At 42.4% G+C, this 21,977-nt stretch overlaps 3 protein-coding genes and 1 long non-coding RNA gene across 9 annotated transcripts in view; 1 reads left to right on the top strand and 3 right to left on the bottom strand.

Annotated features, from left to right (window-relative positions):
- The window catches only part of ptprz1b (protein tyrosine phosphatase receptor type Z1b), a 52,200-nt gene extending 51,762 nt beyond the window's left edge, over positions 1-438 (bottom strand). For both annotated transcript variants that reach the window (XM_040174374.2, XM_040174375.2), the window contains exon 1: positions 52-438. In XM_040174374.2, the coding sequence (XP_040030308.2) occupies positions 52-115 (64 nt within the window). In that variant the 5' untranslated portion in view covers positions 116-438. The remainder of the gene's footprint in view (positions 1-51) is intronic.
- Positions 439-3,336: 2,898 nt separating this feature from the next.
- Positions 3,337-5,404, bottom strand: LOC120817814 (uncharacterized). The gene is made up of 3 exons (XR_005712015.2): positions 5,262-5,404; positions 4,612-4,646; positions 3,337-3,906 (listed from the first exon to the last, which is right to left on the bottom strand). It is a non-coding gene; the product is annotated as an uncharacterized LOC120817814 (long non-coding RNA).
- An 844-nt stretch (positions 5,405-6,248) lies between these two features.
- coa6 (cytochrome c oxidase assembly factor 6) lies at positions 6,249-7,581 on the top strand. Of its 2 annotated transcripts, none has more exons than XM_040174372.2 (3): positions 6,249-6,477; positions 6,647-6,844; positions 7,057-7,581. In XM_040174372.2, the coding sequence occupies exons 2-3, from the start codon at positions 6,701-6,703 to the stop codon at positions 7,156-7,158; spliced, it is 246 nt and encodes an 81-aa protein (XP_040030306.2). In that variant the 5' UTR covers positions 6,249-6,477; positions 6,647-6,700; the 3' UTR covers positions 7,159-7,581. The 2 variants fall into 2 exon arrangements, with proteins under 2 accessions (XP_040030306.2, XP_040030307.2); XM_040174373.2 differs by having other exon boundaries at positions 6,249-6,525.
- slc13a4 (solute carrier family 13 member 4) lies at positions 7,582-21,919 on the bottom strand. 4 transcript variants are annotated; one of them, XM_040174362.2, is made up of 15 exons: positions 21,785-21,919; positions 17,321-17,449; positions 15,863-15,999; positions 15,342-15,517; positions 15,018-15,081; positions 14,245-14,329; positions 13,970-14,154; positions 12,753-12,872; positions 12,430-12,531; positions 12,089-12,190; positions 11,843-11,958; positions 10,662-10,789; positions 10,281-10,442; positions 9,651-9,788; positions 7,582-9,396 (listed from the first exon to the last, which is right to left on the bottom strand). In XM_040174362.2, exons 1-15 carry the CDS (start codon positions 21,905-21,907, stop codon positions 9,259-9,261), a joined length of 1,905 nt encoding a protein of 634 aa, XP_040030296.2. In that variant the 5' UTR covers positions 21,908-21,919; the 3' UTR covers positions 7,582-9,258. The 4 variants fall into 4 exon arrangements, with proteins under 4 accessions (XP_040030296.2, XP_040030298.2, XP_040030297.2 ...); XM_040174364.2 differs by having other exon boundaries at positions 10,662-10,771; XM_040174363.2 differs by having other exon boundaries at positions 14,245-14,326.
- Positions 21,920-21,977: the final 58 nt, after the last annotated feature.

Below are 21,977 nucleotides of genomic sequence, written 5' to 3'. Positions count from 1 at the left end.
CAAATGACACGTCAATCAAAACAACTCACATTCTGCCCTGCAGGTTCTTACCAATTTGGCTGAAGATGAGCAGCTGGAAGATGAAGATACCGGTCCCGGGAAGTGCGGTCTTCATGGTCTCGGGCGAGAGGACGGAGACGTCCAAAGGCAGAATGTGGGTTTTTCTATAAATAAAAAAAGGGGGGGACGCGCGGACGTGGAGCGGCGCTACCAGCTCATCTCCTCTGCCGCCTGAGCGCGGGACGCCGCCGGGGAGGAAGTGCTCGGCTCGGCTCGGCGCGGTTCGGCTCGGCTGCGTGCGGTGTGAGCCCTGCTGGCTCTCTGGCGGGGTTTGTTGATAACGGACGCGCACTCGCGTTTATGGCAACGGGAGACGGCCGGGGCCGCGTGCGCGCGCGCTCCTGTTTTGTCGTTACGCTATTACTACGGGACGTGTGTGTCTGCGGCAAGCAAGACACCACGTATAAACCTACAGCAGCTCTATACTGGGACACATTTAGTTAACTGGGAACTTTATTTGTATTTAATAGAATATCAATCTACGTTTAGGTAACTAAATGCATACATGATGATTAAGTGTTTCCACTCTTGGTGTGATGTCATCACCTAATGTCTGTTAAGTAATGAAAATATTATACAAACAGCGTAGGAAGATTGGTTTGTATGTCACATTTAACGCTCCTAAGGCTGCACAGTGACCTGCTTTATGATTATGCAATGACCGAACAGCATATTTTATCGGATTATTACAACGATAAATGCTTGGCAAGAAGGACGAGATATCAAATATTAAATGGAGTCATGTGATTAATACAACAGTGACATAATAGGAAATAAACAAAAACGATAACCGAGTTACTTCAAATGCTTAATGTTAAAAATCAGACAACACGTTTTTCTCTTGGAGCATCTGACTCACAGAAGGTTTCATTTGACTACCTCGCAAAGCTTCATGGGACAAGAATTTGAATCCAGCCAAGAGAGTCCCACGGCGGAAGCAGTGAGTGTGTATTTGCACTGGTGGGGAGGTTTTTGGCACAGGTTGGACGGCAGGATTCCCATGAAGTAAACAATGGCATGGTCCAAAGGGGGTGTGTGGCTGTGTGTATCTTGGTCAAAAAAATGTGTGTAGTTCCACAAGCTTCAATGGTGCAACACACTAGTTGAGCAGAACGGTGCTTCGATCCCACAAGAACATGCTGCTCTCGTTACTCTGTGTGCATTCATTAGCATAAATTAAGAAAGATAATCCTCTTTAATTCAGGCGGTCGCCTCATATCACTTGTTGGACCAACACTTTTTTTCAGATGCTTGTTACCATATCCTTTCTGCCTCCGCGCTTCCTGTGTCATTACTTATGTGTGTGTGTGTGTGTCTGCATGTGCCCGTTTGTGGGGGAAATAGCTGATGGAATAACATGTTGATTTTATCATCATTCTGTTTGATTACAGACAGAAAAAAAGAAAATACAGCCAAAACATAAATGCGAGTGGAAAACAATGATCTCTTTTTGAGGCTTGCATAACTAACGTTCATACAAATAAAGACTTTTTTGAGCTCAAGCCAAACAACGCCACGTGAAAAGATGGGAAACTATCAAACATCATTTTAACAGAACAGTTACATGTTTTCTTTTGACAGGAGTACGGACACAAGCCGTGTGGTGAATGATCCCTGCAGCGCTGAATGTACGCTGCTTTTTTTCCCCCCGATCCTGCTGCTGTGAAAAGATGATTTGCTTTTCACTTCGCAGTGGCAGCCATGGATTATGGATTACATGTTCGCTCTCTCTCTCTTTCCTCTCTCTGGCTTTGCATTTGCAAGAAGAGTGGAGGATGGTCAACAGGAGTCTGTTCTGGTCATCGGCTGCCCAGTGTGTGCCTCTATCTCGCCATGGAATAGATCTTCAGGAAGCTGCCGAACAAAGCTGCAATGATTGCGTCTATCATTCCTGTCCCGGTGGGTTTTAAAGCCAGTGCCAGATTTGAATTTAACCAGTATTAGATGCGTTTCTATCTAGTAAGTCAACTTACTCCTCTTGGGACCATGAACAACAAATTTCATGAAAATCAACATACTTGAATCACCACTTTAAACTTCCATCTTCACAGGAGCTTTAGGTTAAGTTTAAGCAACATAACCTACTAGTTTGGTTAAGGAAATGATTATGAAACACCTGATTAGGATGAGAAATAGATTGAAATTGATTGTTGTAGGGTTTTAATAATTACAGAAGTAAATACGGAAGTAACGTCATAAATCAACGCTGAGATCTTGTTTCACTTGGGGAACAAACAGAAGTCTCCTGGCTGATGGATCACCGTTTTTTGGACCCAATTTTACAGTTAGTGGGAGACCCGCTCCACTGAGCCACAGCACCACAGAGTCATAAGACATTACAGTTGTTAAAAAGTTTTTTATAAAATAATTGAAAAAGTGACAAAGAAAGAAAGATGTGAGTTTTCTGTGTGTGCCTGAGCCCCTGTTGCCATGATGGTCGATGCCGTTTCCAAAGTTAACAGTGATATTGACTTCCAGCGATGGCGCCTGGAGGTCAGTTTTCTGGACATGCTGGGCTGGCAAATACTGGTCGATGTGTGTGTGTGTGTGAGGGAGGGACGCCATCGGTAGTCGATGCCCGCTATAGGGAGCAACAAAGCACCGCTGGGTGTGAGACCGCTGGTGCTGCACACGTACAGTATGTTGGTAAGGCGCATGGTGTATAGTTCATTAATGCTGAAAACGTGTCTGTGCAAACTATCATTTATTGTAAAAACTACAGTGTGTGTTTAAGTGGTGGAGCATATCATTATTTATATTACATTTATTATATAATTATTAGTATTCTACTTGATTAAAATGCTTTTGAGGAATGTTGAAAGAAGGTGTTCCCTTGTGGAGAACCTTATGTATTTATTTATTAAAAAACATTCTTTTAGAGACCAAAAAATCAGAAGACTCAAGATAAGGAGGGTAATGTCAGAGTGGTCACTTATCGTATACATCAAGCACAGCAGAAAAATGGCAGAAGCTGGCAGCCTACATCTGTGTGTGTGTGTGTCTTTTACAACTGAGAGGGAGCATCAGTGTGCTTCTTTAAGGTGTGCGTTTTAGCATTCATACAGACTGTGTGTGTCTGTCTGACATTTACCCTCCCGGCACACTAAAGATTCCCCCGCAGATCTTAAAGTCAAATGACTCATCGCACGAGGAATGTGGATTACCTCATATTTAAGATATTTTACATTATCCAAAATGTATCCTGTATTACATTTACATTAATTATTTTATTAATTTAAATCCTAAAACTGATACAAATTTTGAGTTTCACTTTTTAAATTAATTTAATTCTCATTTTAATTGTGAAAGAAAATGGCATCTTACACATATTGACGATACATTTACACTTATTGAAACAGCCAAACTGTGTCATATTAGTAAGTGGAAGGAATCTGGATCCAGTTCTGCTTCTCATTTACATCATCATCTAATGAAGTTTATTCCTCGGATTAGATTAGTCTTTACTTGAGGAAAATAAAGTAAGAAGGAAAAGGTGATGTACATATAGGCGGATCAACCAGTGTTTTTGCCCATTTACTATGGCCCATTGGTTAAGCCATAATGTAACTATTAAAACACAAAAATAAGCATAAACTACTATTGACTTAAGAGTTGGGAAGTCTGAGAAATTGCAGGATACTTTGGAATATGGCTGTCAACCATACAAACAACCAAATAGTAAATCTTGAGATCTTGAAACGTGATTGAACTAAACTCAAACTAAACCCTAAACTCCACACTCTCATTGAGCGTTTGTGTTTTTTTCATTTGTGCATTCACACAACTGACCAGTAGAGAGGGGAACGATGAGCAGTGAGCAGCTGGACACTGAAACCCTTCGGCAACCTTAAAGGACAGAAAAGCTCCAGTTAAACAGAGCACACTCACTATTCATATTTGGCATTTGCCTGCCAGGTTTGTTCTTTTTCTGTGTGAATTAAAAATATAAATGATGTAGAGGCCAAATAAACCACTGACGTTGGTTTCATTACTTCAGAGACCCGAGAGGTACGGGGGGGTGAGCTCTAGCTGCAGGCTGTGACAGCTTAGTCTGCCATGGGACAGGTGCCTCGACTGAATCCTTTTTCAGTCATGATTTCTTTGAATGGATAATGAATCATATTGCTGCAATTGAGTTGCCCTCTTCACGTTTCTAGTCCTCTCCACAAATACTTCAATGCCACCTCTCAGCTGCAGTAAACAGTACTATGGAAGGAGGAAGAGGAGCTGCTCCCGTGCTCATTATAGTCTCAAAATGGAACCGTGGATCAGCTACCTCGCCAGAAAATAAGACTGAATAGGAATATAACTAGAACAGCTGTCCTAGTTTAATTTGTGCCTCTTTCACTATGCGTTTAAAAGCATCAAACTGTCCAAGCTATTTTTGTGAGGAGAGCATGCTATACAGGTCGAGTCATTTTATCAGGCGTATATTTGACGTTTGTACATTTTATACCCCTCATAATATCGTCAGTTGTTCTGAACATGTATTATGCCCTCCTTTCATCATTTGGACGTGTGAATATCATTGCTAATGGAGAGAAGATGTACCTGCATCAGTGTGTTGCTACATCCATCGAAGCATCCTAAAACAAGACAGTTCACATGCGGTGAGTTAGGAGAGCGTCTGTTACTGCGTCTGTTACTGCCGCGTTTCTGCACCGATCGCCTGCTGAGTCAACCGTTGAAGAGGTATTGGGAGGGCAAAGGGCATCTTGTTGGATTCTCTCCTGATGAAATACAGACTGACTAAACAGGAAGCAGTTAAACTCTGGGGCTCTTGAATGTAAAGATTATACACTCATTTCCAAATGAACCGTTTATTTTGTTTGTTGATCGATCTACTGTTGTATTTAAATAGTTCTGGTGAACCAGCGCCCTCCCCTCCTCACTGGAAGAAAACCGTGTGCAAGTCTGTCACAACACTGCAGTATTGCCACATTGTCTTTTGCAGGAATTGTGTACATTTACACACTTGAACACATTTACAAAACATGATGTTGGACAGGAAGTTTTGGTTTTAAATCTCCATACTGGAGCACACAAAAACAAATTCACTCATTAAAAACCGGGGAAGCCAACTTGAAGTGAGGTCAGTAAATGGTTTGTGGTATGAATAATGAATGAAGTTCTGTCTCTTAAAGTAGCTAGAGAGACACACTCAAGTCACACACACTCGCACAAGGCAACAAAACACTTACTTTCCTAGGAAGAGGCCGAGCTCCTCAACCCTGCATCAAAGTAATCCTTTTTTTTTTTAAATTCACTTCAGTACGCTCAAGCACAAGAATTGAGATGCATTGCTGCAAGGAGCCATGGCAACCAGTGGGGCCATTCTCCATCGCTGTGGATGAGGAAGTGGAAAAAAAGAGAGGGAGCTGATCAACAACAGACGTTTTCTCTGTCTTTACTCACTGCCTGACGATGCACACACACACCAACAAACCTCACTGTAAATTCACGTAGCTCCACACTTTGCTGTGGAGGAAAGGAGGCTCCCAGGGATGAAATAAACATTTAGAAAATCGTTCCTGATCATTCAAATAGAGCATGAATGTACTCACATGAACACAAAGCAAACGTTTAACCTCAAGATATCGATATTGTAAATCGTGTTTTTTTTATCACTAATTGAAAGAGCAAAAAAAACATTGTTTTTTACTGTGGACACAACAACAGTGCCATTCCAACTTCAAATGTGAATTTTTTGTAATTTTGGCTACATGACTTAATTTAATGCTGGCATGAAAAATGAATGAAAAGTGAATATGGGTTATTGAGGGCCGGAGTCGTTACGCAAAACAAACCACTAGCTAACTAGTTTTTCGAATACTGCCTTAAGACAACTCAAGTCAGCCGCATCCTCATATACAGTCTATTTTACTCATTTGAAATCACTTCCGACCAATTCATTTGAAATGAATCGACTGTTTCAGTTCTACTCACAGCTGTGCAACTAATTGTCAACTCAAAATCGCATTATGGTGATTATTTCTTTACTACACAGTTTATTGTTAATTAAACATTGCGTAACATTTTGGAAGGTGTCTTACTAACCTTTTTTTTAAATTATCCAGCCGTTTATATTCACAAGTAATGTTAAGGTTCAGTTTTTCACTCGGATGTGAATTTCTAAGCGAGCTGCGCCGCCACCTGGCGCATGTCCGCAAACGCGCCATGACGTCATCACAAAGCGACAAGGAAGCACTGCGGTGCTCGTCCTTCACTACGCTCCGCTTACAGAACGTCAAACTAAAAGGCACAGTCAGTGTTTCTCAGATGTTTCTTAGTTTATGGAGTAACATAAGCAAACAGAAGAAGTAGTTGGGAGAAAGACATTATTTCACAAATTATCAACGTTTAATTCGGCGAGTGACAGATGAGCCTTTGAGACTCTTCACGTCAGCTAACGTTAAGGTCAGTTTACCTTCTTCTTTGCGTAGTGATCGCTGAGACCGATTGAAAGTAAGTTATTTATCTAAACACAGTGTTGTGGTGGCGAGTAAATTCAATTGAGATGCGTGGGTCTTTTGCGGCTGACCGGATACAGAAACAAAGTGACGTGATTATCAAACTCGTATTCCAGGACGGAAGAGTTCACCTGTAACACCTGGTCCCTAGTCACCTCGTCAGAGTAGCGATGTCCGCTCCGAACTCGACGGAAAGGAAGGCCTGCTGGGACGCGAGGGACCGTCTGTGGAAATGTCTGGATGACAATGGTGACAAAGTTGCCTCCTGCCACAAGTTCCAGAGCGAGTTTGAGGCGGATTGTCCCTCGCAGTGGGTAAACCACCGCCTCCTTTTGCTCAACATTTGTGATCAGCGTGCTCCGTATTTAATGTCAGAAAGCATGAAGCACATGCACTGTTTTACGGGACACAATATTAACCATTCTGAAAAGTAATTATTTAAAATTATATTAGATGGTGAAAGGCCATGGTCATTTGAGGGAGCACCGGCAGGTTGTTTCTCATGTCCTTTCTGTCTTCCTGACAGGTGAAGTATTTCACCAAGAGGAGAGACTTCCTAAAGTACAAAGACAGGATGCAGGCAGAAGGATTCAAACCTGCTGAAGAGACACAGCAACCTTCCTCCTAATACCTGGACCGCAGGCCGAAAAAATTTCAGCCTCATTTGGCCGACAGGGTGGAGGCACGGGAGTCTCCTAACTCTTTTTTTTAAATGGACAGAATACCTGAACTGCGCCTGTGTCGTTATGTGTTTGTAGAGATAAATGCTGAATCCAGATGTTTAAAAGAAAGAAAACCAAAGGGACAATTGACAGAAAAGATCCACGGTTAAATGTATCAGGTAATTTGAATTTACCCTCTAAACGACATGTCCCATTTATTGATGTGGAATAAAAATAATAATAATAATCAGTGTGGCCCTTACTCATATACAGAGGTGTAGTCTACCTCATGATCAATTAAGTTTAATAATCCCCAATTAATACTAGTAATGACCGTATCCAGCAGTAGTCCGACTTGTGTTGCTTGTAAATAAATAAGACCCATACAATCAGGGTTTTAAGTTGTTTTATTGTTGTGCGTGTATGTTTCCACCACCTTAACTCTAGTATCCGTCTGAAAAGACATCAAGACAACACAAAATTTGAAATATTACAGCTCATTTTGGAAACAGGCTTTATATTACAAATTTGTGTGTATTTACAAGAAATGTGAGGCCCCTGGGTCAAAGGTTACTGATGCAACACCATCATGATGTGTCGACCCTTCAGTAGAACTGAATAAATTACAAAATAAAAGTGTAGGCTTTTAATTATGCCCACATTACTTTAAAATGCAGGGATATAAAAAAAAAACTTTATTTTTGCACATGACAGGGAATGTTATGTTTAAACCTTTTCAACATCAGACAACGGTTATGATTTGACAGATTGAACAAACGTTTGTATCATCCAACCCTGTGCGACTCCTCTCTCACTTTCCTCTGAAGTCTTTTTATGCTACATTCAGCAACCTCTGTGAACATGGAGGCACTTTCACAGCCTTCCAAATCTGTATTTCTTGTTGGCCTGAACATGCCCGGAGAGAAACCAAACATACTGTTGGTTAACATGCACCATATCTCTTAAAACACAGGCTTTTGTGATAATAATAGGCCATTTATTCTAGATAAGTTATAATAAGATGTTTTTAATCATGTTGGCATAACAACCTCGTGACCTCAAGCTTGCAAAATACTTCAGACTTCATAATCTAACACTTAACATTTCAGATGCATTCAATATGATGCCAAAATAAGGCCATAGACAAAGAAGTGAAAGCTCAAACATCCAAATGGCATAAAATACAGTGGTTTGATTGTTTACACTCTTAATATTCTAACAGCATCAATTGCACAGTAAAAAGCACTGACTGCTGTCTGTAATTTACGGAGAATGGCAGTTAACCAAGCTCCTGCACTGCTCTGAGATTAAATCAAGGCAGGAACGCTGTCAGGGTTTGAGTTTGGATTCGCGCGAGAGTCAGTCCTGCCAAAAGAGCAGGAATTGATATGGAAAAAAAGGAACCGGTGGGTACTGCCACTTGCTTGTTTAGCATCAACAGTGTGATGGGACTCAGAATCAGCTCCAGAAACGTTGGTAAAGACATCAGGCACATATAAAGACACCAAGATTGTCAAAGTTATACAGGCACTCTCTGAAAATATCCATAAACCTCTTTTAAAAACCGACATCCTATCATGAGATAGTACATCTGAAAGGCATAGTCGCAGCCTCATATTCTCTCAGCAAACCTGTCACCAGCTAATTGTGTTGCAAGCACCCAGCTAAAAAGTCTTACCGGCCATGTAGCTTATTACTATCTAAATACTGATCCACCGAGTAAAGCATGATGTGTTTCTATTTTAAATCAAAGAACAAAACATCCATTTCCTGATCACCCAAGAAAAAAATCCAGCTTTAACAACACGTTTATCATTCTCCATCAAACTTCGTGGACAGAAGTAAAAAAAAACGTTTTGTCAGTCACAGTTCTGCTTTTCTCGTGATGGCCCCTTTGTGGCCAAAACAATATGATTTGAATTATTAGGCAACAGGTAATGGTTCTCCGCTCTCCTCTTCTTCTACCCCTTCTCTTCATCCTCAGGTCCATTTTAACCAAAAAGGACTGGAATCTGAGCAACACAGTACTTTCATCCTTCTTGTCTTTTCTTTACAGAAGCACTTTACTATAAGCTCCCGGTGACGTTCCTCGCCACCGCCCAGGCCGGGAACTCGTTCAGGTTGAATAAGGGCGACCCCCACGTGGTGATGGCCAACATCACCACCGCCACGCCTATCAGGTTCACCCCGAAGCCTGCTTTCACCTGGAGGAGAAGAAGAGGGAGGGAAATACCACATGGTAACATGTTTAAAGAGGTTGAGTCGAAATCATTCAACTATACAGAACTACATTTCAGAATAAGGTTCAGCATGAAGACCATCAAGAGTTAAGAATGAAAAAAATCTCCATCCCTCCAATTATGGTAATAAAGTCAACAACTCGCTGCGCTCTGGAGGCTTTTGGAGTTGCAGGTGCAGAAGAAGCATGTGACCGAGTGTGTGTGTGTTTGTGTCGTACCATGTCACTGATCTTCACGTGGCCGTAACTGAAGACGATGGCGTTGGGGGGGTTCCCCACTGGAAGCATGACCCCGAATGACACGCACATGGTGGATGGAATCAAAGTGTGGAGGGGGTTGATGCGCAAAGTCTCTGACTGGAAGGAGAGGAGGGAAGTGGGTGAAGAATAATGGGGACGGGGGGAGGGAGGGGGGGGGGTGGAGAAGGAAGAGACAGAAGGAAAGACAAAAACAAATGAAACAGCAGGCAAAATTTGTACTTTGCTCAAAATGGCCGCTGCTGCGTGGACAGAGTAGCTTCTGCAACGCAGCAAAAGCAAACCTTTGTAAAAAGCATTTCAGGTCAAGTGTGTCTATAAAATGAATAGTTTGGCATTGAAAGGGTTGGCACCACTCTCACATTGGTCTGTTGTGTAAAATTGAAGTTGCGTTTTCATGTGCCATAACATTCCTGTAGTCCAGAAACTTTTGGATGGCGCCAGCAATCTCAGACTATATGGTCGTCATATTCAGTCAATTTGCCAGTGTGCTAATTCAGAAGAAAACGCCTCTTCATCTGGCTTGATTGGTTGGTATTGGACAACCAAGTACTGAGTGCCAGTGAGAGTGTGAGGGGTCGCGTGTCGTACCAGTGCTGACAGAATGGGGAGGAAGACGGTAAGGGTCGCCGGGTTGGAGGCAAACTCTGTGACCGCCGACACCAGCAAGCAGGCCAGCAGGGTGACGGCCCACGGAGGAAGACCACTCATGGGCTCCAGCTGTCTGCCGATCCACATAGACAGGCCTGACACCTACGCACACACACACAAGAACACATGTGAGAATCCTCAAAAGGTTGCAACCACGTCTCCCTGAACCTCTGCTGCTTTGGCCTAAAGCCCATCAATTAACTCAATGTTGTGCAGGCTGACCTTTCATGAGAGGACATGGGGCGTGTAATCTTTGAGAATGGGTCCTAACGCCTAAACACTACTGCAATGCAACAACACACACAAACACATGCGTAGTACCTTGCAACCAGCAGCCAGTGCATAGCCTCCTCCCACCAGAATGACGATCTCCCACGGCATCAGCCTCTGAAAGTCCTTCCAGGTGATCATAGGAGCCAGCGGGTCGGATTCTGAATTGTCATCAGGTGCTTGAAAAGCACAGAAAATAGGTCAATACTGCTGAGCACTAACAGGTTGACCTGTTGAATATCTAACTAACTAATAAACTATTTTTAAATAAGCGTCTTATCTATGAGTTTTCTGCTTTTATGTATATTTTATGAATTTTAAAACCTTTTTTTTGTCTGGTTGGTAATTTAGGGACGATTTTTCTGCTGACCTTTTATTTATTCTTTGCATTGTAGTATACAATATGTATGATCAAGACTTTGCTAGCAGTGGTGGCTCCGTCAGGGCCATTTAAGCCTAAACAGAATCCAAAAAGCTATTTCATATATTTTTTATTTTATAAAATTGTAGATGTATTAGAATTATTTTTCCCATTTGCTTATTTACTCATTGCACAGCTCCTGTCTTCCTCTGTTTCTCTGCCTCCAGTGGAGTTTGTTTTAAAGAAAGCTTTTATCCAATCAGATTCAGTCCCTGTGTCTCTATGTAAGAGGCCTCCAGGTAGACTTTGCACATTAAAGTATACGGGGACGATATTGTTTGTAATAGTTTTCAACCAACTAGATCTTTAGTTTGATATAGCCGAGGTAGCCTCATTAGTACGTCTGTATTACATTACATTACATTACATTACAGGTCATTTAGCTGACGCTTTTATCCAAAGCGACTTGCATTACAGTTTTAACCCATGGCTCTTACATTTGCCCGTGGGGAGCAATTAGGGGTTAGGTGTCCTGCTCAGGGAGTCCGGGACTCGAACAACCAACCTTGTGGTTCCCAGCACGCCCTCTCTACCCCCTGCCCCACGACGTACAGCACAGTGCTAACGTGCACTGTGATTGGTCAGTGGGCCAGTGTGACTAGCGAGCAGATCTTAGTGTTTAAAAAGAGTTCACGATGAACTTTGTAAATAGTGAACGGCATTTGGTAACTGTTTTTGTGATGTTTTATTATATTATCCTTAAAGTCAATACAGCTGAAAATATATTTAAATTCTGAGTCCACCCCACCATTGTTTGAATACATTAAATGCAGTGCAACCATAAATGGATGGATGGGTGTGTGGTCCTGACCTGTGCCCCTATAGCTGGAGGAGGAGGAAGAGGAGGAGAAGGGTCGCCTGGCAGGGATGAGGAAGAGCAGGAAGCCCAGAAGGACTGACACTGTTGCATCAGTCCTGTAGCCTTTCCTGAGGGACAAAACACCCACCGATGTAACGCAGATACAAAAGATGCAGAAGAAGAGCTTCTAAACTCATTTGCATTTATCTCGTTGTCATACGACGATAAGTGTAACTATGGTGCATTATGGGTACTTGCTTCTCAAAAAGAGATGTCCAGCCGGGCACGAAACCAGGCTCTCTGGTGAACCACAGTAGAGTCATCAGGATGAAGAAAACACCGGTCACCACCTCTGGGTAGCTGAGAGTCACACACACACACGCACAGAAACCCGCAATAATTACACATGTGATAACATGTTGTTGCCCCATCATCATCTGTGTGTGTGAGTAAGACACAAATACACACAGAACCGTGCCAAACCTCTTCAGATGTTTACTGGGGGATAAATAATTGGTGAATATTCTCTATCCAGATCTTCTAAACTGTCCGACTTCCCGCCAGGTTCATGTTGTTGTTCATTCGCAGGAGAAACGTACCTGATGGGTCCTAGTTTGGCGTACTCCTCCTGGATCCTCTTCTCCGACAGCATCTCTCTCCTGGTTTTGCGTTTCTTACTCCACGAGCATGTTTCCCTGAAGCTGAACAAACACAACAACAACAACAACAGGATGAATAGCATAACAGCGCCTTGATACATCTGCTTTGTTTCCTGTTTCATCTTATGCTGCAGCGACAGGACGCCAACGGCAGACACAGAGAGAGGGATTCTGGTGAGTCTACAGTAATAAGATGTGTCACTTCCACACTGACGTAATCACACAGTAAAGTAGGCGACACGCAACCAAACACACAAACTCACTTGCAGCCGAGGAAGAGAAAGTGCAGCCACAGCCAGGTGAGAACCAGCATTATGATGGCGATTGGGAAGCTGAAGATGAACCACGTGCCGAAGTTGATGACTTTCGCGCCGGGGTAACGACTGAAATAACAAAGCAAAGGACAAAGAGTTTATTCAACGTCAAATGCAGGCTGTCGTCCTCGAGAAAGAGGCCTGATGGCATATGGGGTTTGAAGTTAGAGAAACAGCGGCACAAATATTAGCAACCAATCATTGACGACAAAGTCCATCGTGTAAGAACACTCACACTGATTTTGCTGTGTGTGTTTGACAAGTGTGTGCCATATTGATGTATCTTTAAAGGCTGAACCTTGTAACCACTGACACCGCTTGTACTGATAAAAATGGGAGTTTATCCCATAACAAAACAACCATTCGTCCCCCATCAACCGCCCGCTGTGACCTCCGGCCTCTGCTTTGACTGACAGCTGTCATCCCCGTCAGCTCATCTGTGCAGCAGCTGAGCTGACTGTCCAGCCCACTAGCAAAAGCAATATAATGTGGATGAACTGCTCCTGAGCCTCTGTGCACATTTTCAGCTTACTGTTACTGTTGATGTTTAGTGCTTCACAATGAAATGTTTGCAGCATGCAAGGATGTGATTGATTGACCTGGTCGTACCAGCATGGGAGGGTGCAGACAAGGACTTTAAAACTCACTGACCTCATTCACCAGGCACCTCTCACACATACTTGCCTTGACCTGATCAGGTTTTGTTTTTATAACAACAACAACAACAACAATATATATATAACAATATAACTTTTTTGGCATTATGTGTTGCTTGGATTGATTACTGTTCCTTGTACCATCCTTCCAGGATTACTTGTACTCTGCTCTCACACACACACCGAATCCAAACCTGACCTTTGTCCAACAAGCTGCGACATGAAGGAGGCCATTCTGCCGGGCTTAGTGCAGCGGCTGGAGGAAATCCGCTCTGTTTGGACCCGCAGAGGCTGATTAGTTTGATCTCAGACCGTGCGAGGCCCCCAGACTCCGGGTTATCTTGAACTGTCTCGGTCTGACCGGCACGGCAGCCAAGTATTCAATCGAGCTGTAAATAAGCTTGTTGAGATGGTGTCGACGGAAGCTAATACCTGGCCAAAATAACTTGCGGATTGCGGATGCCGCTCCACCCAGAAGGCTTTCAACAGTGTGCGTTTTTGGGTACCCACGTGTTAAACTGCTCGGCGAAGATGAGGTTGGTGGATGTGCCGGTGATGGTGATGAGGCCTCCGATGGTGGCGGCGTAGGTGATGCTGAGCGACAGGCATTTACAGATCATGTGGTCCTGCTTGGTGGGATACTGCGAGTCCCTCCTGGCCTTCACCCGCTTCACGTTCGGAATTTCAATCGCGAGCTGAGAGGGAGGGAGAGGGATTTTGTGTATGAGGAAAATTCCAGACACTAATTGATTGAGCGTTTCTCCATGCGCGTGTGTGTTCCTCACCTGCGGCAGGTGTCCGTTGGTGTGCCCGATGAAACCATTCGTTCCATCCTCGCCTGTACAGAAATCCTGTTTAGGGCAGTCGCTGCTGTACGGACCAGAGGAGAAAACATGAAGACTTCACAAAGAATAAAGATTGGCGGTTATCTGCACTTAAAAGTAAAGTGCTGCAGTGCAGGACGAAGGGTTGTGATAAGCCGAAACAAGAAGTTAGCATCGCGCCAATTAAATTTAATTAATCCCCTGCACAAATAGCAAATAGTATTTTTGGTATCAAAGAAATCTCAATGGTAAATCTTTTTATGACGCTTACAGTCACACACGCTTTATTCAGCTCCATAATGTTCTCAAATTAACACAACACAACATGTCTTTGAAGCGGTAATGCGATTGACAGAAGTTAAATGTCCAGGGTCACATGACTCCACTAAACAAAAAGAAAACTAGTGTTTGGCGTGACGTAAAATCTCTTAGCCTTAGACCCAAAGAAAAACCCATTGACTTCAACATGGGGGAACCCAGACATGCTGACTCATTTAGGAGTTTTAGGACTCAGTCCTGCAGCGGCCTATTGCTGAAAAGATATCTGAGAAAAGTGAAATTTACTTTAAAAGTGGAAATTGGAATGTGTTAAATACTGGGAATCAATGGGAATTGCAATTGAGTAGAAAGCAATGAAAATTGTAATAGTGGTTATTCATCACTTTCACACACACACACACACACACACACACACACACACACACACACACACACACACACACACACAAACATACCTGTCGTTGCGATAGAGCAGCTCCAGCTTGTTTTTGTCAAAGTTCTCTTCTTTGTCTGAAACAGCTGGAGGAAAAAAAAACATTCATCACAAGCCAGTTTGTGGAACGTGCTGAACAATAATCACTATGAAATGTTCCGCCACAATTGGATCCATTTATTTTCTTAATGAATCACATATTTGTGACTGTTGTCCACACGCATTCTGGCGTAGGTGTTGTGTCTCTATTTCTATCAAGACCTGTTTAACAAGTCATTTTTTTGTTTTTCCAAAGAAGCTTTTAGAGTTCAGTGACCTCCCCCTGCGGACACGTTGCCAGACGTACCGCTGTCCTCCTCGGGGGCCTCAGTTGTTTCGGAGTCGGCGGGGCCATCGGCCAGGCCGGTGCAGATCAGCTGCTGCAGGACCGCCTCTGCGATGGGCATCACCATGGCCGTGGTGGACGTGTTGCTGAGCCACATGGACAGAAACACTGTGCAGCACATGAAGCCCAGCACCAACCTGGAGGAAAGAGAGAGACAGTGAATGTACTTAGTCTGCAAGTGTGTGCTTTTAGATGTATGTAGGATAACAGTGTGAGTCCTATGAGATCATATCTCAATAGCAAAATCCCCCCCATCACAACAGAAAGCCACTCCATCTCTTACTAGCAAACATGACACCAGCCATCCTACTGATATTAAAATGATTATTGTGTGAGTATACATATATACGTAGACATATACAACTGTTATTTAATTTTCCCTCCTTTATAAAAAAAACAACAGTGTTAGTCCTTCCTGGTAGTTGTTGCAACAGGACTGAGTGTGTGTGGCGAGTGTTTGGGTGTGCGTGTGTGCTGCTCACATGCCAGGCTTGGCCCCTGCAATCATCACCATGCGCAGAGCGATGCGTTTGTGCAAGTTCCACTTCTCTATGGAGGCGGCCAGGCAGATGACTCCCATCAGCAGCAGAGTGGTGTCTTTACAGTACTCCGCTGCCACCTAATCAAACACAAAGTGGAACATATAAAAAAAAAAAAGGTTTGTGGCGGGTCTTTTTGCTTTTCCCTCCTTAAGCCCCCCCCCCCCCCCCCCCCCCACCCCATGCCCACGCCCCCCCTCCTACTTTTGGATCAACACTTACAGTTTCCCACTTGTTCTTTTTAATCTGGCCCACTTCCCGCCCCCAGGGTGCTCGGCCTCTCAGGGTTGTATAAGACTGCGTCCCTTCACCTCTCACCTAAAGCCTACTGCAGTTCCTCCTGCTGGATATTTTTAAATTGTAAGCTATAGATGTAAGATAACAGTCATTATACTTATTGTTCTTTGTCTCATCTGTGTCATCGATACTCATTTAGAAACCTTGCTAATCACACCTAACTTACATGGTTGATAAAGTCTTTGAAATACATAATTGAATGCATGTACTCAGTGGTGGAATGATGATGGATCGCAGATTAATCGAGTGTCAAAACCTTTGCCGCTGAGCGACAACGCCTCGGCACTACAGACGCGAAATGCAATAAGTGACAAAGTAGTAATGAAACCCTACTGGAAACTCATCCATAAAACTTAACACATTCCTAAAAGAATATAGACACATGCAAGAGGATCTGATTCCTTGAAACATACTTGGTTCTGAACTGAACACACAATTGGATTTACATCCACTTATACAGTTATCTGATTAGCTGACCAGCACACGATATCTTTCCTATATGACTGTTGTATATGATTTGATTTTTAACCTCTTCACTCACTTTTCCCCTTTGAGAGTGACAAAAGGTTGACGCCCTGCCACAGAGCCCTTGTTTACAAGCAAAAAGATGTATGTTTTACATCCCATACAGAAAAACAGAGATGTTCTGACAAATAGTGTGCAGGGAATGGGTGTCCTCAGTTACACAAATGAACTTTGCTCTGCCGCATATAAATAGAAAACCACAATGGAACTGTAAGTATGCCATGAAAACCAACACATTTCAGCAGAGGCTAATCCAGATTGAGGTTAACAGAGTTCATTGTTACACACCATGACCCTGCTCACTATGGCCTTTATCATTATTTGGGTTGAGGCAACCTGGGTTCTTTGCTTACAAGGGAATTTCGAATCACACAGACTTCTGCAAAGTGAAATCAATGTAAATGTAGTCGTTGTTATGAGATACGGTTATCAGCGGGAATTAAGCAAATCAATGTCAAAATGGTTGGTTAGCAAAATAGATAAAGAAAAACAATGTATTCATTATGTCGAATAAAGTTATAGTTGTCACAAAAATCCTTCATGCCGAACTTTAAAAACGAACAATACATAGAGACTCACCTCGCTGGACTTGAGAACCCCAAATAGCGGATAGAGGAAGGCTGGTACCAGAGCAGCAGCGCCCAGGGGAACAGCCTCAGAAACCCAGTAGACTGCGGTCACCATCAGCACGTACGCACAGCATGCTTCCTATGAGCGCGAGGAGACACACCAGGTAATAAATAATACTCACATGTCAACAGCAGGTCCATTTAGAAATGTTTGGCAAGTTTATGAAACAAGAGAAGCCCACAGCCAGGATACGGTTAGCACGTGGTAATGAGTGGAAGCAGGACGAACGGCTAAAATAACGCACACCCCATTAATTCAGCTTCATCAAGATTGGACAGATATCAGAGTGGTAGCAGTAAAGTTTTTGTAATTGCCATGATGTGTGTGTTGTCTATACTCTAATCCAACGGGGCTGCGTACACTCACATACTTTCCCCTTTTGCCCACACACACACACACACACACACACACACGGTTATATAATATCGACATACCAGCATCTCGTGCGTGACAGTGACAGGCTCCTAAAACTTAAAAACTAAAGAGGAATCTTCAGACCAGGTGAAGATTACAAATGTCTTCATTTAATCAGCACAATTTCACACCCCAAATGGACACTCAAACTGCAGAAAAATGCTGGACAAAAGAATAAACAGATTAAATGTAAATCAAATCACGGAGACACTGTCATTGGTAACCTGCTAACCACATTTGTTAAAACAGACAGCGTCCACTTCTGCTGTGTGAACTTGAAAGGGAATAATTCAGCATAACCCTTTGCCAGCAACATGTCAATTAATCTCAAATAAATAAACGCAGAAGGAGGATCATTAGCATCAGCGCTTCAGGATGCAGCATGGTGGCCAGACCTTTGACCTCAAAGGCATTCGAACCACGGACTACAGAAATCCCTACTGAGTGTGTAGCATAAGACACCGCTCCGTTGAGTCTTGTTGTGGTATACAAATGTAGATTTAAGTTATAAAATGTCAAAAAAAATTCATATTGATTTGATTTTAACGCTTTCACAGGGGAGTTTCAGTTCATGAAGGTTAATTGTAACATTTTGGACACCTAACATCTTTTTTGTTATCCAGCGTTCAGTTGATCCTATCCTCTCCTATTCTATCCTCTGATGTCACTTCTGGTGGTAAAAAGCCAAAATGGCAACGGCCAAAAACCAAGATGGCAACGGCCAATAATGTGAACCCGAGGCTTCAAAACTACGGTTAAAGAAACAAAGGGGAAGATTTAGGTAACTCCTATTATATGCAGTATTTGGGATCACCAGCGTGTTTCGAGCAGCTGTCTTGTTTTGGCTTTCATTGCACAGGTTGTAACTCAAACACAACAATGTGTGCTCCTGTTTGGATGATTCGCTGCGGATTAATTTGGCAAGAGGAAAGCAGTATTTCCAGGCACAGCTGTTGGATTAGGCAGGGAAAAGAACAAGTTGTTATAGCTCATAACAAAAGAGGGCCTCGCCAGAGAAAATGCATGAATCTAAATCCTCCTTAAACACACACAAAATTGAAAGAGAGCATGTAGAAAAGCAAAAAAAAAGAATAAATGACCCAAAACAAACTGCTTATTCTGCATTTGGTAGTGTTGATTTAATCAGCAACTACATATTTCAAAAACAATAGGGTGGCCTGATGACAGGATTAAAGCAAAGCTAGGTTTTAAACTGTTAATCTGTTGTGGAAAGAGGAAAAGAGAACTAACAAATAACAAGATAAACATGAACAACTACATTTTGAGCCACTAATTTAGCTTTGAAAGTGTAATATCTCCGGCCGGCAGATATTTAAAATGAACCCACCCTAGAGTTCCATATGTGGTTTCACATATGGATATTTTATGACCAGCATATCTCCATAAACAAAAAACTTCCGTGAGATGAATTAAATGTTTTACAGCTGGGAGGCCTCAAATATAACAGAAAACTATTGATTGTCTCATCAACCCTCTTCATCTGTTTACATGGATTGGTATTTACAGGAAAAGAAGAAAACACACACACAACTCCTGACAGGCAGATTAGGTCACAGCTAAAACCTCTATTAACTGAACCAATCAGCAGAGGACAAATGGCCTTCTAAACTGACAGATAACATTAACACATGTGCAAACAGTCGGTGGTTTATCCATATTCAGATAAAACACCACAGACAAAAGCCAACAAATCCAAAAGTAAAGCCTTAAAACCTACCTCGTCTATTTTGGTTAAATAAAGCAAAGAATAAAGAAACCAGCTATACAGAAACTTATGCACTCAACAAAAAAACATCCGCTGTTGAGGTACTATGATGTGTGCTCACAAATAGCAACATGGAAATCCCTTCAAAGCACCATAATCTGATGTATAAAGGGCCAAATGCACCCAACTAAACGGGGGCATATCATGCTCTGTATCAGGTTCATTCTTGCATTTCAAGTTTATACAACAACATGTGTCACCATAAAAACATCATAAACCTGTAACATACTTGAACTAATCCTTTGTCGGAAACAGTAGTATCCATCTCTTTAAGTGCCTTTCGTAAAAGCCCAGTCTGCTCTGATGGGCCTGCATGAATAATAAGACTGTGGACTAAATGGTAGACCACCATTTTCAACCATTTAATTATAAAATTCACCGTATTGTTATTTGGGCTCCTGGGTATTTTCTTTGTATCCAAGTATACATTGTGCGGTGCTCACTTCTCTTCTATAACTTGTCTAATCTACAGGGTTATGGGATGCATCTAACATTGGCTTTGGATTTTTGTCAAGTTTCTCTCGCAGTCCCTCTGACCTGCTTGACTGTATCCAACAGATGTTCTGTCCTTTTGCAGCTGGACGCAGTACTACTCCAAACACACACACACTCTCTTTAAACCCCTGTCACATTCTTGACACAGTCTGGGGTCCCCGGTGTTTTAAGGTGGGGGTCAAAATCCAACGTGCTGGTTGGTGATTACATAACTTAATTGCTCAGATTGTTTCTTTTCTTTTTTTGCAGTGAAGTTTTCGTTCCGTCTCGCCCTCATTCTGTGCCACTGACTGAGGACACACTTATACCTGTAACACAGAAGAGCCCGTTTATAATACATTGAGACACACTTGTAACAACCTGGGGAAGTGTTGTCTTTGATGGGGCTTCATTAGCACCTTATTCAGCAAGTGCTGAAAAAACACGACTGAAAGTTCATGTTAACGATGTGGTAATGAGCTTGTGACTGCCGATTATCTACAGGAATGTTTTATCCCATTTTGCATGTTATGTGCAACTTCATGCGTTGATTAAGCGCAGCTTAATCACCAGACTCAGTCATACTATGATTGTTATGAAAAGAATTTTTGGTGTTTGACAAAGATTTGAACGTGTCCAATGTAAGATGTAGGATCTCCCTCGAAATGATCAAAGTGAGTTACAGTGAAAAGAATATTATCTATTTTTAAGTTCCATCTGTATTTTCTGATCTAGGTAGCTGGAAATGTTGTTTTTGTAAAGCTCCAGAAAAAGAATTCATGTATTATTTGGTTCAACGTTTTAGACTTTTTGTATGAAACTATAAAATAATGTTAAGAAGAGACAAAAATGCATTTTTCTTCCAGCTTTTCAAAGATTAAGACATTTTTTAGAAGATTGAGAATATTGTTTTTGCATAGAACAGCGATGGGACTGTAACAGTAATAACGTGGCAATGCATGAAAGGCATAAAGGGAGTTTATTGTGGATCGTAAGGAGCCGCAGGCCTAATTATAGTAAATGAATCACACTGCAAATAAATCATTGTCTCTTGACGAAGAGCAACAAAACTACCACGCAAAAAAGGCCCACTTACAGTTGGATGTTATGTTGATATCTTTAAATAAGTTGTGGTAAACAAATGATGAATTGTCATGGCCTTTGGGTCCGCAGAAAAGATGTTTGATACAAATCCAAATCCGTCTGATATTATAATACAACAAAGTTAACAGGCAAAAATGATCAAATATTGGTTTCTGAGGTTACCAGAGTTATGTCTCCTGTGCATTCACACACTTTATATGAACGTTAAACATGAGCTAGAGGCAGAATGAGAACTTCTCAGACGTTGTCACAGAGTGAGCATCAAGAGGTTCGCTCCTTCTCTCTCCTTCTTAAGCATCATCTCCATCTCATCAACATGTCGTGACATCTCCCCTCTCCACACACAGCTCAGCTGATGATCGGGAAAGCTCGAGACAAGCATTCATCAACACAGTGAACAGTGTGCCTTTTGATTCAATCGCTGTAGTATGTAACTCACACACACAAACACACACACACGCGCGGACCCACTCACACACCACTAGTACCCATCAAGACGATGAAGCCATTATCCGCTGGCAGGAGGGACACATCAGCGTGGTGTTTTTTTAGGTAGGCTATTTATTTGATCACATTTGTAATAATGTCTAACTAAAAACTCTTAATAGCAATACATTCCATATTGTTGTACTCACGCTGGTGGGGTGGATGAGAGGTAAGGGAAGCAGCGACAGCGGGATGAACACCACGAGTATCAGCTTCCGCGCAGTCCACAGCTTCCTGAACACATCCATCCTGGCTGCGGCCTCTAGCCTCATGGATGACCCGGTGTTCTGGATCGGAACGGCCACAACTCAGCAGAACGCAGCGTGAAAGTCACCAACCGGC

Source organism: Gasterosteus aculeatus, chromosome 4, assembly GCF_964276395.1.
Source record: "Gasterosteus aculeatus chromosome 4, fGasAcu3.hap1.1, whole genome shotgun sequence".
NCBI lineage: Eukaryota > Metazoa > Chordata > Actinopteri > Perciformes > Gasterosteidae > Gasterosteus > Gasterosteus aculeatus.
The sequence above is the reverse complement of the archived record's forward strand: the minus strand, read 5'-3'. Positions and strand labels throughout refer to the sequence as shown.

Coding starts and splice junctions, on each gene's coding strand:
- coa6 (XM_040174372.2), top strand. CDS start 6,701: ATGTCCGCTCCGAACTCGACGGAAAGGAAGGCCTGCTGGGACGCGAGG. Junction 6,845..7,056: donor CGGATTGTCCCTCGCAGTGG/GTAAACCACCGC, acceptor TCTTCCTGACAG/GTGAAGTATTTCACCAAGAG.
- slc13a4 (XM_078101472.1), bottom strand. CDS start 21,907: ATGAGGCTAGAGGCCGCAGCCAGGATGGATGTGTTCAGGAAGCTGTGG. Junction 15,518..15,862: donor GCAGGGGCCAAGCCTGGCAT/GTGAGCAGCACA, acceptor TCTTTCCTCCAG/GTTGGTGCTGGGCTTCATGT. Junction 12,873..13,969: donor TTCGCCGAGCAGTTTAACAC/GTGGGTACCCAA, acceptor TTGTTATTTCAG/TCGTTACCCCGGCGCGAAAG.